General features: G+C 43.6%; 1 protein-coding gene across 4 annotated transcripts; it reads left to right on the top strand.

Annotated features, from left to right (window-relative positions):
* The first annotated feature begins 1,019 nt into the window (after positions 1-1,019).
* tfap2c (transcription factor AP-2 gamma (activating enhancer binding protein 2 gamma)) lies at positions 1,020-12,161 on the top strand. Of its 4 annotated transcripts, none has more exons than XM_018703852.2 (8): positions 1,020-1,123; positions 4,698-5,159; positions 5,355-5,406; positions 6,585-6,656; positions 7,219-7,441; positions 8,749-8,867; positions 10,172-10,313; positions 10,563-12,161. In XM_018703852.2, the coding sequence occupies exons 1-8, from the start codon at positions 1,094-1,096 to the stop codon at positions 10,855-10,857; spliced, it is 1,395 nt and encodes a 464-aa protein (XP_018559368.1). In that variant the 5' UTR covers positions 1,020-1,093; the 3' UTR covers positions 10,858-12,161. The 4 variants fall into 4 exon arrangements, with proteins under 4 accessions (XP_018559368.1, XP_018559370.1, XP_018559367.1 ...); XM_018703851.2 differs by lacking the exon at positions 1,020-1,123 and adding an exon at positions 3,597-4,070; XM_018703854.2 differs by lacking the exon at positions 6,585-6,656 and having other exon boundaries at positions 1,021-1,123.
* Positions 12,162-13,384: the final 1,223 nt, after the last annotated feature.

The raw sequence follows: 13,384 nt of genomic DNA, 5'->3' as shown, positions 1-13,384 counted from the left end.
CAACACGGTGCTTTACAAAGAGATAATGCAGCAATAATAAGAACCACAAATGATCATGTGAGTGTTTTTTCTTCTCTTTAATTGACCTACTTTATTTGACCACAGAAACTCAGCTCTGTCCTTTGTTTTATATACATCAGCAGCTTTTTATGTGAGCCCATAATCTGGGGAGCACCAGGACAGATTTTCTGATGTGAATGGATGTTTCTAAAGATAAACTGACCACAGGCTGCATGAAGGACCAACAGGGACGGGCTGAAAGCTACAGGAACCATGAGATCTATACAAAGAAAATGTATTGTTGAGAGAAGGAGCCGTTTCAGAGTCAGACACACTCCTTTGTTTTCATCATCTCCCTCATTATTTGAAACCGTATTGTGAGGTGAAACCACAGTTTGATGGCAGGTGTCAGAGCCACACATCAGACAGGTATGAGGTTATCTTCTCAGGACCAGATATGTGAGCGACTTTCTCAACCACACAGCGAAGACACTTTGATGTGTTCATTAGTTAAAGCTAAAGTATTTGGGAGATCAGATAACAGGAGCCATTTTAGGCCTTAAAAAGCTTCAGTGGCTTTTGAAAGCAGATTCTTTTGGTCAGCCCGGGGCGATGTGGCTTTGGGGGTGGAATTACCTCATCTTGAAATTTCCCCACGTCTTTTTTTCACCTTTTCTTAAACTGCAGCCTCTGACGCTGTTTCTCTCTAACTTAACAATAAGGCCCAGCACATAATTAGGAGATGGACTGTGAGTCTGTCTCAGCCGGAGGTCTAATGTGAGTCAGTTAGACAGATATTTCATATTTCATATTTACATGATTTCAAAATGTATGGTTTAAAACGCGCTCCTTTTCTCGCCTGAGCTTCTCTGAGTATGCACACTACTGAACAGCAAGCAGGATAAATGCGGGTTTCCATCGAGGAACTACACGTGAGTTGTTTTTGATTTACCCCATCTACCCCACTCAGGTGTAGTACACTGGTGGCGCATGCGCACTGCTCGACCATCAGGTGAAGTCGGCAAAGTAAACCTCTCCTGGTTTCACTCATTCGCTGCGTCTCAGTGGGATTGCTGCGACTGGAGCCTTTCAGATGTCTGTACTGGAGAGGATAGACTGGAGGGTGAGTTTTTCCTCTTACAGCTGATTTAATTTAACTCAACCTGCATCACGTTTATCGCTTTTTCTGCCGAGCCCGTATTTGTTTTATTACTCTCCACGATAATCACCTGTTTGTAACCGCGCCGCGCCGCGTGCGCTTTGAATAACCCGTGATTAATGTCAGTAAGGCCAGAGCTGTATTCTCTCCAAAGACTTCCAGGCTACTGGATCACACAGCGGAGGCTGTTTACGGTCAATACAATCATTATTAGGCACAGGCCAGTGGATCGCTTTTTTTCCTCTTTAATTATTTCTACCTACACAGAAAACACAGAAGAATTTTATTTCGCTTTTCATTCTTAATTTTCGTGTTTGTATTAAATCATTAAAATGTCACAGAGAGCCGTTTTACAGGGATAGCGGGGTGAGGGAATCAAATGCTCTCATTATGGTCACCACTGACACACTCTAATACAGACCTCATGTATATAACGTGATATAGGTCAGGCTAATATTTATATGTAACTTACTACTTTTAATTCTTGTGGTGTTTATCAGGGGCTGATGCTCAGTATAAATAAAAACACTTTGTATTTTAAAAGCATTTATTTTGAAAAGTCACCTCAGCTTTTATTTGTTTAATCACAGTAAAAATGTATTTATGAAGCAAATTTAAAAACCACACGCGCTGTTTCACAAAGAGATTTAATGACTATCATTTGATTGATGATCACAATCAAACAAAAACTCGGGAATAATGAAAATAAATACACTGACAGACACTGTATCTGCAGCTAACTAGTTAAAAAAAAACAACAAACCAAAAAAAACTAAACAAAAAAACAACACCAAACAAAAAACAAAAAAAAACAAACTGGCATGTGTGATTTTTTTTATTTTGTCCCGGCATGGATCCATTTAATCTTTACACCTGAGCTGAGCTGAGTCGGTGATCACTGCAGCAAACTCCCATTAAAATGACAAGCTGAGCATGCAGGATTGTTGAAAACATCACCGTCAGGCCAAGCGCGATTAACTTCCTGCAGGTCTGCTCCAGCCTTACAGAACATTTCATCAGCACGTTTCACTGCTGCGTGGCATCACAACAAACCAAAGACCAACACGAAACAACAGATAATCCTCAGTGGACACGTCCTGTTGTTCCCAGGCTCAGCTCGGGTGGACGGACGCCACAGACAGACAGACAGACAGAGGTCTGTCCAGTAATCTCACTAATTCAAATCTGACTTTTAACACTTGTCAAATTATAAAGCAATTCATGAAATAACTCCAATTAATTTGAATTTCTGTTGAGGAGAGTGGAACCAAAATCAAATAAACGAACTTATCTAAATAATGAAGAGTTAGACTGAAGGAGAACACCGTCTTTTGTCTTCTCTCTGACATGAGACGCATATCAAAGCTTCAGAGCAGCTCTGTTTTGGATATTACAAAGCTCCACCAAAAATGTAAATGAAGTTAAGAAAGAGTTGTTTGTTGAGCTCCTTTGAGCTTTAGAGGTTTTTCAGAGACTGATGCTGCTAAGCCCCCGGGTTTACTGCGGTTTCAAACAGGCACTTAAACATCACTGTGAGACTCCGACATTAAAATATCACGGCCTTATTCCAATGCCTGTTCTTCAGTTTAGGCTCTCAGAGAGGACACATGCATTAGCCCAGTACAAAAAATAATAATACTGATAATACTGAGAATAATAATAATAATAATAATAATAATAAGTTGAGTCGGTAAATTCTGCTGCACGTCCACTGCACATACTGAGAATAATTGTTCCTATCAATAACCTCATTCTTAATGTGATTAGGTGTAATTAAAACAGCTTTGACATGAATGTTAATTATTTCTAGTGACACAGTTCAAATCTGAAATAAATAATGTGTGTCATTAACCTTCCTGAAACACCTGATGATAAATACAGTCTATCCATCAGTCCCAGTGAAGGCCTCTATCATTAAACCAACTGCAGAGAACTCCATCAAAACTCTAGAACAGCTCGAACCGAGCGATTTGATTGGCCGAGAGCCACCTGGTAACCTAGTAACCCCCAACCCGTCACGGCAACACTATCGGTCCACCTTGAAATGGTTCTGGTCTCACACTGGTCCTTATAGAAAACAGTTCCTACGTTTCTTCTGTGTGTTTGTTTGAACAGAAAGGAGTCTCGACTCACCGAGCAGAGAAAATGCTAATCTGAGGGATTATTTCAGAAGGATAATCTCTGAACATCATCCTGAAACAGAGCCTGCCTTTCAAATTAAAAGCCCTGTCTTTAGGTTAGTGTCAGGGCTCGAGGACACAGTAAAAACAAACCAGTGGGTGGTGAGAGACTTCACTCACTGTGAGCCACGAAGAAGGATATACCCAAGTCCTGTCTGTGACTGTCTGGTGCTGTACAGACGGACAGAACACTGATTGGACCCTCGTCCCGCCAATCAGCAATATTTTAACGTTCCCCTGTCACCTACATCACCGGGCAGGGTGCCGCCCACTCGCAGCGCCTGTGCAGATATAGCACACTGCTCATGTTTGCGCCAATAAGACTGAACGTCGCTGTTTTGTCCATAAGAGGGAGTCAAGTTTCTTAAATGCACCGTTTTCGCCCACTTCACCACCACAGCACAGAGCGCAGTGACCGGAGAGGGGGAATATCGCCTGACAAACACTCGTTTCTGCCATAGTGGCTGTGGAGACTCATCTCTGTGGTCGGAGAGTCCGTCGGTCTGTCAGTTCGTCCCTTCAGCCTTCACCTATAACTTCACCTCTCTCCTCAGCTGAACAACAAGAGGGTTCATGAGCACCAGGAAGCTCTGCTTTTTCCCACACCTGGATTAACTCACAGGCCACCGTTTATTTCTGTCTTTTGTTCTGTTTTTGGAAGTGGAGAGTTTTCCTCTGTCAGGATGTTGTGGAAATTAGCCGACAACGTTAAATATGAGGATGACTGTGAGGTGAGTTTCGGTGGAGGAACAGAAAGAAAAGAAGAAAAAAAAGTGACACCGAACCAAAGTTTGTGATTCAACGACAAGAATGTCAACGGCTTGATTTTTTCATCTGGTAATGATAATGATAAGATGAGATAAAGGAAGAGGTTTGTTAAACAGACAGTACATGTGGGGACAAAGTCAGTTAAAAAAAAAAAAAAAAAAAAAAAAGTTGAGAGACGCCTGCAACCGTAGAAATGTGACGCAACTTTCAGAAGAAATGTGTATTTCTGTCAAATAAACTACAGCGTTAGACCTTAATAATAATAATAATAATAATAATAATAATCTAAAAATAATTTCCATCCCTAAAGTAGTAAATAATTCTGCTGCTTTATTATTAATTATTATTATTCATTATAACCATGTGAGAGTTAAATAAATAGACCTCTTTATTTCTCCGGGCTTAAAGTAGAAGAGTAAAATAAACAGCGTGTTGAATTAAATATATTCCTGCTGCTCCCTAATTTTTTTTTTTTTTTTTTTTTTTTTTTATTGGACTGACAGACACTAACTTCCCCTGAGGGACAAATGTTCCCGCTACCTGCCGTGTTGTTGTCCTGTCTCAGCCGCTTTGTTTCTTCCGTCCCACAGGAAAGGCACGACGGTAACAGCAATGGGAACCCCCGGCTGCCTCACCTGCCAGCGGTCAGCCAGCACCTTTACAGCCCGTCTCCCGCCCTCTCACACTCGGCCAGTTCGGACTTCCAGCCGCCGTACTTCCCGCCTCCCTACCAGCCCATCTCCTACCCTCAGTCCAGCGACCCGTACTCCCACCTGGGCGACCCCTTCAACATCAACTCCATACACCAGTCGCCGTCGTCGAACCAGCAGCAGCCGTGGCCCGGGCGGCAGAGTCAGGAGGGGCTCGGCGCCCACGCGAGGAGCGGCCTAGCGAGTCAGATCCTGGGCCTGGAGGGAGGCTCGTCCGGGGTGAGGAGGGAAGCGTTCCGCCGGCCGGAACTGCTGCCGCCACACGGCCACAGCCTGGAGTCGTCAGTTATCGGAGACAACATGGGGATGCACGACATGGGCCACGGACTGGAGGACGTTCAGGTGAGTGGATCTGAGGCGGTGAGGGGAGAGAGGCTGAGCTGAGTCAGTGTCCAACCATCAAACAAGAAAGTCAATGAATCTGCTCTATTCTTCTATTAAACATCTAAAATCTATGATCAGAGTTTTTGTCTGTTTTGCTGTGGACAGATTTGCAGAAATTAATCTCACATTGCTACTTGTTTTCTTTTTTATCAGCACGTAGATGACCACAGTATTATAATGGCAGATCAGACAGTCATCAAAAAAGGTGAGTTCACATGTTTGTGTGTGTTGGTGTTAAAGAGCAGCAGCTCTGACAGAGTGTTGGACAACACTGCCTGGGGTACATGGGCCTCTGAACAACCAAATAAAGATGCAGCAGTTTCATTTACTGGAAGGACTGTATTTTTTCCACTCTCTTCATACTTGGAAATGTCATAACAATTACCTGTATGGTGGCATGTCAAGGCACTCAGTGTGAGAGAACAGCAAAGGAGGAGGCTTCCATTCGTGCTCACACTGCATACAGTGATAATCCTCACATAGCCATGAGATGCACTTATCTAAGCTCGATGTGATCCATGGCCTATTCTGTTGGTGAAGGTGCTTGAATGGATGCCCAGTGGGAAAGAACTGATCCCTTTGAAAAAACGGCAGGCCGTAGCTGACATGACATGAAAATTGAGCAATCTCACAGCATCGGTGTTGACTGTGAGAGAAGAGGAAAGCTTTGGATCATCTTTAGGCTGGTTAAGCTCGCAATTGCAGCTCTTTTCAGATCACGTTAACAGGAAATTATGAGTTGATCTCGAAGCAGTGTTTGGCTCTGCAGAACCAGCTTTTGCTGGGGTGTGGCATTAGGCTTGCATGTGAAGGACAGTTTAGTAATTTGTTGGGACATGAACTGTTTTGAGGGAGAACGTATTCCTGCTGTTTTGTCATCAGGGCTCCATTAAACAGACTGAGTTAGAGAAAGATCAGCTTGAGCAACTTTATTCCACTGCTTAGCTTTCAGTTTTTATTTGAACCATACACAGGAAAGACAGATAGACAGATAATACATTTAGTTATGTCCAAAGCTGTAGTACTTCATCATATTAAGATAAGTCTTCACGTTTCAGCTTTTCATTATCATGCCCGATCGGTATCTCAGCAGAATGTGATATTTGACAGTGAATAGAGAGTTGTGTTTTAAAGCACACTGGCAGAGAGTGTGACAGCGTTAAGGTGCACACTTAGAAGCAGAAAGCTATTGGCATAGCACAATAAACCAACCAGTCCATATTTGTCATGGAAATCAGTGACAGCTCATTATATTCTTCTCATGCTCAAGGGCACGCTATGGGCGATCTAGGTTTTCCACTTGTAAACAATGGCATGTCATTCCCAACCATGTGCCCCAGAGGAGCCTGAAGCACTCATGTGACTCTGTGATTTCTGTCTCAGTATTAGGACTACGAGGTGGCAGGAACCTTGATCGCTTACAGAGGACTTATTATCAGGGGGGCATTCTTGCGGGTGAGGATGAAGATAGTTGTGTTTTGTAGTGTGCTGTACTGTTCTGTTTGTCCGATGCCTGTCAGTGCTGTTGTGGGTGGTTAAAAAATTTTGACTCTATAAACCATTTGTCCATCTTTTGACGGCAGCTAAAACAAAAAACCAAAACAAAAAACACACACACTTTTGACACTTTAGTGCTGAGAAGAATCTGTGGTATAGATGAGAGGCAGTCTGTATGTGTGTACCTGTTTGTGGATGGTGTTTGGCATGAGGGCACTTTAGCTGTTTCACATCAGGCATCCAGTGTTTGGAAAACCACACAATATTTAAAAAGTGATTCTCTCATGCGGCAGACACTGGTTTCCTCAGTTGTGCAGAGCTGCTTACGCTCTCCTCCTCGTGATTACGAACAAGAAAACACAGATTCCTTGTTGCTCAGAGAGGATTAAGTTGATTAAAGCTTATGTACATACACAGGAAAACTACACATACAAACAAATTCTGTTGCAAAATCACAGTCTTTTGTTCTGTTCTTTTTTTCACTATTCAGCTTACACACGTATTTGTCTGCACCCTGCAGGTCCTGTCACTCTGCCCAAAGGCAACGCTCTGGGTCTTCCCTTCCAGAAAGAGTCCCTGCTCGGCATGGTATCAAACCCCACAGAGGTGTTCTGCTCCGTGCCGGGCCGCCTCTCCTTGCTGAGCTCCACTTCCAAGTACAAGGTTACCGTGGCCGAGGTCCAGAGACGCCTGTCACCTCCAGAGTGCCTCAACGCGTCGCTCCTGGGAGGAGTTTTACGCAGGTCAGAGCTCACACTCCTTCAACTTGACAGCAGGCTCGACATATTGGTGTTTCTCTCCTGTTGTTGTTTGTAAAAGACTTTAACACGACACAGAAATCCAGCAGCACTGACTCACAAAAACCAAGGGTGACTAACCCACGCATAATTCATTCAATTGCTTTCTATCAATAGCTGTGTTGTCTGAGAGCTGTTGATGAGGATGTGTGATTGCCTCAGATATGAACGATCATTAAACTGAGGAGCTGTAGCTCTGCAGATCTGGAAACTGAAGCTCGGCCGCCCATGGGAAAGGGTTTTCTGAAAGCACAGCTTGGCTCAGTTGCTCTGGCTCATCAGTTTTTGTGTAAGGTTCGTGACATTCTTTGTGTGGTCTGCAATTTTGGTTCTGTGCTTCCTCTGGGGATAGGTTACATCAACACAGTTAGTACCAATCTAAAGACTGTGTGGGTGTGTTTTCACTGCTTGTATTTGTGTGTTTGTCAGGAGCAGCATGGGTAAGGTTTATCTGTGGCAGAGCCATTGACCTTATGGCACATATGTTAGTGTGGCAGTCTGCTGAGGGACGGTGACGTTACCGTATGTCCTGACCGGAGCTTTTTGTGCTTGGAGTGCACGTTTGCCACTTCCCATGTGTCTGTGTTAATGCTGACATGAACACACACCAACACACACGCAGACATTTTTAAGTAGGTCATATAGCAATAGGAGCAGGATCGTTATCTGAGGGACAGAGGGGGGAGCAGGGGATGAAGGGGTGGGGGCACTTGTACACACACGCCCCCCCCAAAGATGCTCCCTCTCTCACCCGCCGTGGAGAGGGAGAGCCTGCTCTCCAGTCATGCGGAAAACTGAATTGGCCATGGCAAGTGCAGAGTTGAAGTGTCTCTGCAAACATGTGTATGAGTGATTTCTCAGCTATGCTTTTTGAGTGTCAGTGTTTTTTAGGTCAGAAGAGCCTGCTTGTTTCTTTAAATCCAAAGTGTAGGATGAGGCCCTCCACAGGAGCGAGTGCAAGGCCTCTTCTGTTGTATGGGCTTTAATGAAAGCACAACCATACTAATTTACCCAGTTTGTTCCACATCATTTTTGGTTTAAATGTCCCCAAACAGATACTAATCAGAAGAAGATTATCATGATAAAGTGTGAAGAGAGCGGAAAATGCCATATTAATTTCCTAATCCTCCATGAGCAATTTTCTACAAACTTTAATTTTGACATGATGAGTGAAAAAGAGGTCATCTTCTGTAATAATCTGTGAATGACTTCATGACTGGAGACTTAACATATGTTTTTGTGTTTTCCTGCAGAGCCAAGTCAAAAAATGGAGGTCGTTCTCTGAGAGAAAAGCTGGATAAAATTGGACTGAACCTGCCTGCAGGAAGGAGGAAGGCAGCCAACGTCACTCTACTTACCTCACTAGTAGAAGGTAGGACATGTCACTCAGTGGTTCAGAGCACCTTCACAGGTAATTGTTGTTTGCACTGGCAGGAATGTCGCTCTCATAGTATGAGAACGTGGGAACGTCAGTCTCTTCCACATAGCATGTGTTGTTTAAGCGTGTGCACCTTCTTAACACATTCTCCAAACACCATTCATCACTGTTCTAAGCAGCAAAATGTGTTTTCATGAGGAATTTGATTTTTCAAGTAAATCTGAATCCGAGCAGAGCTGACATGTAAGTGTAAGCTGTCCTCAGCTATCAGATGTAATCCTTGTCAACTCAGTCTTTCTCATTTTGTTTAAACCTTGTGGGGAAAAAGAAGAGCTCATAGAACAAGTCAGCACCAGTGTTATCACTCTATCATCCAAGGTTCAACACAGCACTGTAAGCCTGACTTTCTTTAGTACATCCCTCCTTTAACTGGTCTGCATCATGTGACATGGCCACAGTTGTTTAATGTCAGGCAGTCATGTAGTCATGACGACGCAACACCTTTACCTTCCTCTGTCAATGCTTTGAATAGTAAAACTGCATCATCAGTCATACCTCAGCCCGACAGTGACGCTCCACCGTGATCATCGTATCACTTTAATCACATCTACGTGCCGCGGGCTGAGGTAGAATATTTTTTCCTCTCTTGCTCCCCACACGCCTGATTTTTATAAATGGGGCTGATGATTTTGTGCAGGAGAATGACTGGAGGCCTGTGTTATTTAGAGACCTTCAAAGCTGAATTAAGCCTTGTTATCTTGTGTTCGGCTCGCCAGGAGGGCCAGCTGACCTTAAAGCTTGTGCTTCTGAATAGCTGCCCGCGTCCTCAAGTGATGTGCGTGTCTATCAATAAGTGGTGCTGTTGGTGCCGTGGGCACTCTGTGCTAGCATTTATCCACATAAGCCCGTTATGACCATGCAAGTCAAACCACCCTGAAGACGGAAATATATTCATCTCAGTAGTTCTTCCCGCCCCGAGCTAGAAGACTGAGCGCAGCTGATTATTCTGTAGTTCAGCTGCTTCACTTCATGTGCCCTGATGCTTGGGTAATTCAGGTTTAAAATGGACGACCAGTGTAACGCTGTAAACTGATAAATTACTGAGCTGACCAGCTTACTGATCTTTGCCCAGTATGTGGAGGAGCATGCTGTGATAATGTCTGTGTAAATAATAAGAGTCTGTATGTATTCATAAACATACAGTCCTGTGAAACAGCCACAGGAGAATATTTCACTTTAACTCCAGTGTTGTCATGGACTTGGGTTTACAGATGACTGAGTTATTTCTCTTCCTTTAGGTGAAGCTGTTCATTTAGCAAGAGACTTTGGTTACGTGTGTGAGACGGAGTTTCCTGCAAAGGCAATTGCTGAATACCTCGGCAGGCCGCATGTGGAACGCAACGAGGTTAACTCTCGCAAGAACATGCTCCTCGCTGCCAAGTAAGTGGTTCTTCTGGATGGATACCTCTAATTTGCATAGAAATACACCTCTAGCAAAGTAGGATGTAGCAAGTTGACACAGCCTTTTTTTCAAATGCGTACATGGGTTTATAGCATTTTTGGATTACTGGAGTATTTTGCTTTTTGAATTAGCTGCAGTGTTACCTGTGGAATTTGTTCTCCAACCACAATGATCGAAGTATTTTCCTCTGTCCTCCTAAATCACTGCTTTTTTTTTTCTTCCTTCAGGCAAATCTGCAAGGAGTTTACTGATCTGCTCACTCAGGATCGTTCACCTCTGGGAAACTCGCGGCCGGCGCCCATCCTGGAGCCTGGAATCCAAGGCTGCCTGACCCACTTCAGCCTCATCACTCATGGCTTCGGCTCTCCGGCCATCTGCGCTGCCATGACCTCACTTCAGAACTACCTGAATGAGGCGCTCAAACAAGTGGACAAGATGTACCTGAGCTCTGGTAGCGACACCCAGGGATCCTCAGACAGTGGGAGCAAATCTTCCGACAAAATGGACAAGCACAGGAAATGAGAGCTCAAAGGAAAATCCCTACGAACTCGAGATCCCCCCTGAGTCCCCTCTTGCTCCCTTGTCTGCCCTTTTTGGACTTTTTTAAAATCAATATTTAGTATTGTCATTACAAGAGCTGAATCTGTGTGTGTGTGTGTGTGTGTGTGTGTGTGTGTGTGCTTGCACTGTTGAATTTATATCATATTTTTTAGAAGTTGAGGATTTCTAAAACCTTGTCACAGCTGGCTGCACATCAGTCTGTTTGGCACCTGTGGTAAACGCCCGTGGACTGATTCTAATGCGAGCACCCCCCAACCCACCCCCCCGAAGACGTAACACACACCGTATCATAGCACCCACTATGCAGTCCTATAAAGTTGCCAATGTGCCGATGCTACGACCATGGGACCTGCACTCTGTTGACAAGAAGAGGAAAAGAACAAAGTGCATACTGTTTTTTTTCTCCCTAGAGGACATCATTTCAAGATGAGTTGCTGTGGCTGTGAATTCCTCTCAGCTTCCCCCCTTCTGCTCCGTCTGGATCCAAATCCACTGATTTCCTGTGTCTCAATGGACTTGCAAAGGACAGTTTTTATATATGAGAAAGAGAGAGAAGAAAATCCACTTCATTTTCTTTGCTTTTTTGTGCTTGATTCGTACAACCACTTCAAAATGGCTCCAGTGTTATTGTGCTTTGTTCACGAGATGATTTGAATCTTATGTAGGTCTGAATGAGAAAAAAGCGATTTTTGGTTTGTCAGTCTGTGTTTGGTCAGAAACCAGAGACTTTAAAGTCGGTATAATAGAAGCCTCTTCAGTGTTCATGTGGATTACAGGCATAGCAATGCTTCCATTGTTACTCTATCTTTTCTACCTGGCAGTGAGAACATGTTATTTTTGTGACTGTATTTGGTATTCATCATCCTTAGTATTTAAAAACCCAGGTTAACATCAACCTACCAACCAGTTCAGTCCAGAGTGTGTGTGTGTTGTGAGAGTGTGTGTAAATGTACATATTTCTTTCTTTAAAAATGTTTTTAATTAGACATTAAATTCCAAACATAGAATTTTATCCAGTGTCTCATTCTGGATGTAAATATTTTCTAATTTATGTTGTAATTTAATGGGCTTGTGTAAATAATGGTATCATTCTGGTGTATGGTTTAACTTTTTATGATGATGTGTTAAACTTTTATAAATGGGTTAGTTTTTTATCGAGTAGAGGTTAGGAAGTGGGCATGATATACTTTTTTGAAAATATGTAAAACAAACAAAAAAAAAAACTGTTTTAAAAGTTTCAGGAAAAATAAAGATAAAATGAAAGACTCAAGTCTGATTCAGTGAGTCAGCGATGTCGCCCAGGCCACACAAACACACACATATTTTGTTAATGGATAGCACTATTGTTCTGTAGCCTTCTTTTCAGCAGTATTTCACAGACGATGGTTAAGTCATGTGTTGGAAGATTTTCCTATTAATAAACAGCAAAGAAAAATCCCCCAAACTAATGGGAACAGTGGCCATCATTATCTGCTCTCACTTAGCTTCACAAATAGGCTGTGTGGCTCAGTGAAGGCGTAGACCTCAAAACGACATCATGTGATGAACAGAGATGCACAGCTGAGAGCAGACAAATGCCTTATTTATGTTTGAACTTACTGCTGAAAACTGTTGACACGTACTGAGCAGACTGGACTGAAGGCCCGCCACTTTCTGAAATTTCATTTTCTATTTCCTGTGCTTGGAGCAGGTGTGTACCTGCTTCAAGTGTCCCTCTGCTTTTAGTTTGAGGTGCTTTTGATGACTGGAAATGCGGCCCTGCGAGTTTCACACTGCAGATGACACTTGCTTTGATGTCTGTGAGAAAGCGAAGCAATGCAGAGCTGCAGATGGGATTTACATGTGGCACAGGCTTGCTTAATCATCACTAGCCCGGCCAGTCCCTGCTGATTCATGTGGTCTGTCTGTTTATGTGTTTCGGGAGCTTCTTGCTAAATGGCTTAGCCATAGTAACACCAAGCAGAGACTTGTTTCTGCAGTTACGACTGGACATATAACTGGATTTCTGAGTAAAACTATTACAGAGCTGTAATCCTCAACAATATATTACCACAACATTTCTCCTCAAACGTGCTGCAGTAGCCATATATCCTGCTTCGGAGGTCAGTAGGTGAAAGCAGTGTTTCACAAAGGCCAGGCTACACGTTACAGAGACATCAGCGGCAGCAGCAGAGTGCTGTACCTAGCAGTTAAACAAGTATCAGCCTCTCCCCTCAGAACCTGTTTAACCAGACCTGTCAACCCGGTGGATCTCTGCCCTCGCAGCAGGTTGACTTTTAACTGCCTTCAGTTACTCTTGTTAGCTTGTACGCTTGGCCCTGAGAGAGCAGATAAAGGGAGGAGGAGGTGGTGGCAGGAAAGGAGCAGGAGGTACTGCTGGAGGTTGGTGGAGGGGGAAAGAGGATTTCCAGCGCCTTTGATGACCGGTTGAGCATGGTTGTGGCGACACCTCCCTGTGTCTGAGGCTCTGATTGGAGGTTTTTCACCT

This window comes from Lates calcarifer, linkage group LG12 (assembly GCF_001640805.2).
Source record: "Lates calcarifer isolate ASB-BC8 linkage group LG12, TLL_Latcal_v3, whole genome shotgun sequence".
NCBI classification, from domain to species: Eukaryota; Metazoa; Chordata; class Actinopteri; family Centropomidae; genus Lates; species Lates calcarifer.
Note: the sequence above shows the minus strand (reverse complement) of the source record. Positions and strands in the feature narration are given on the sequence as shown.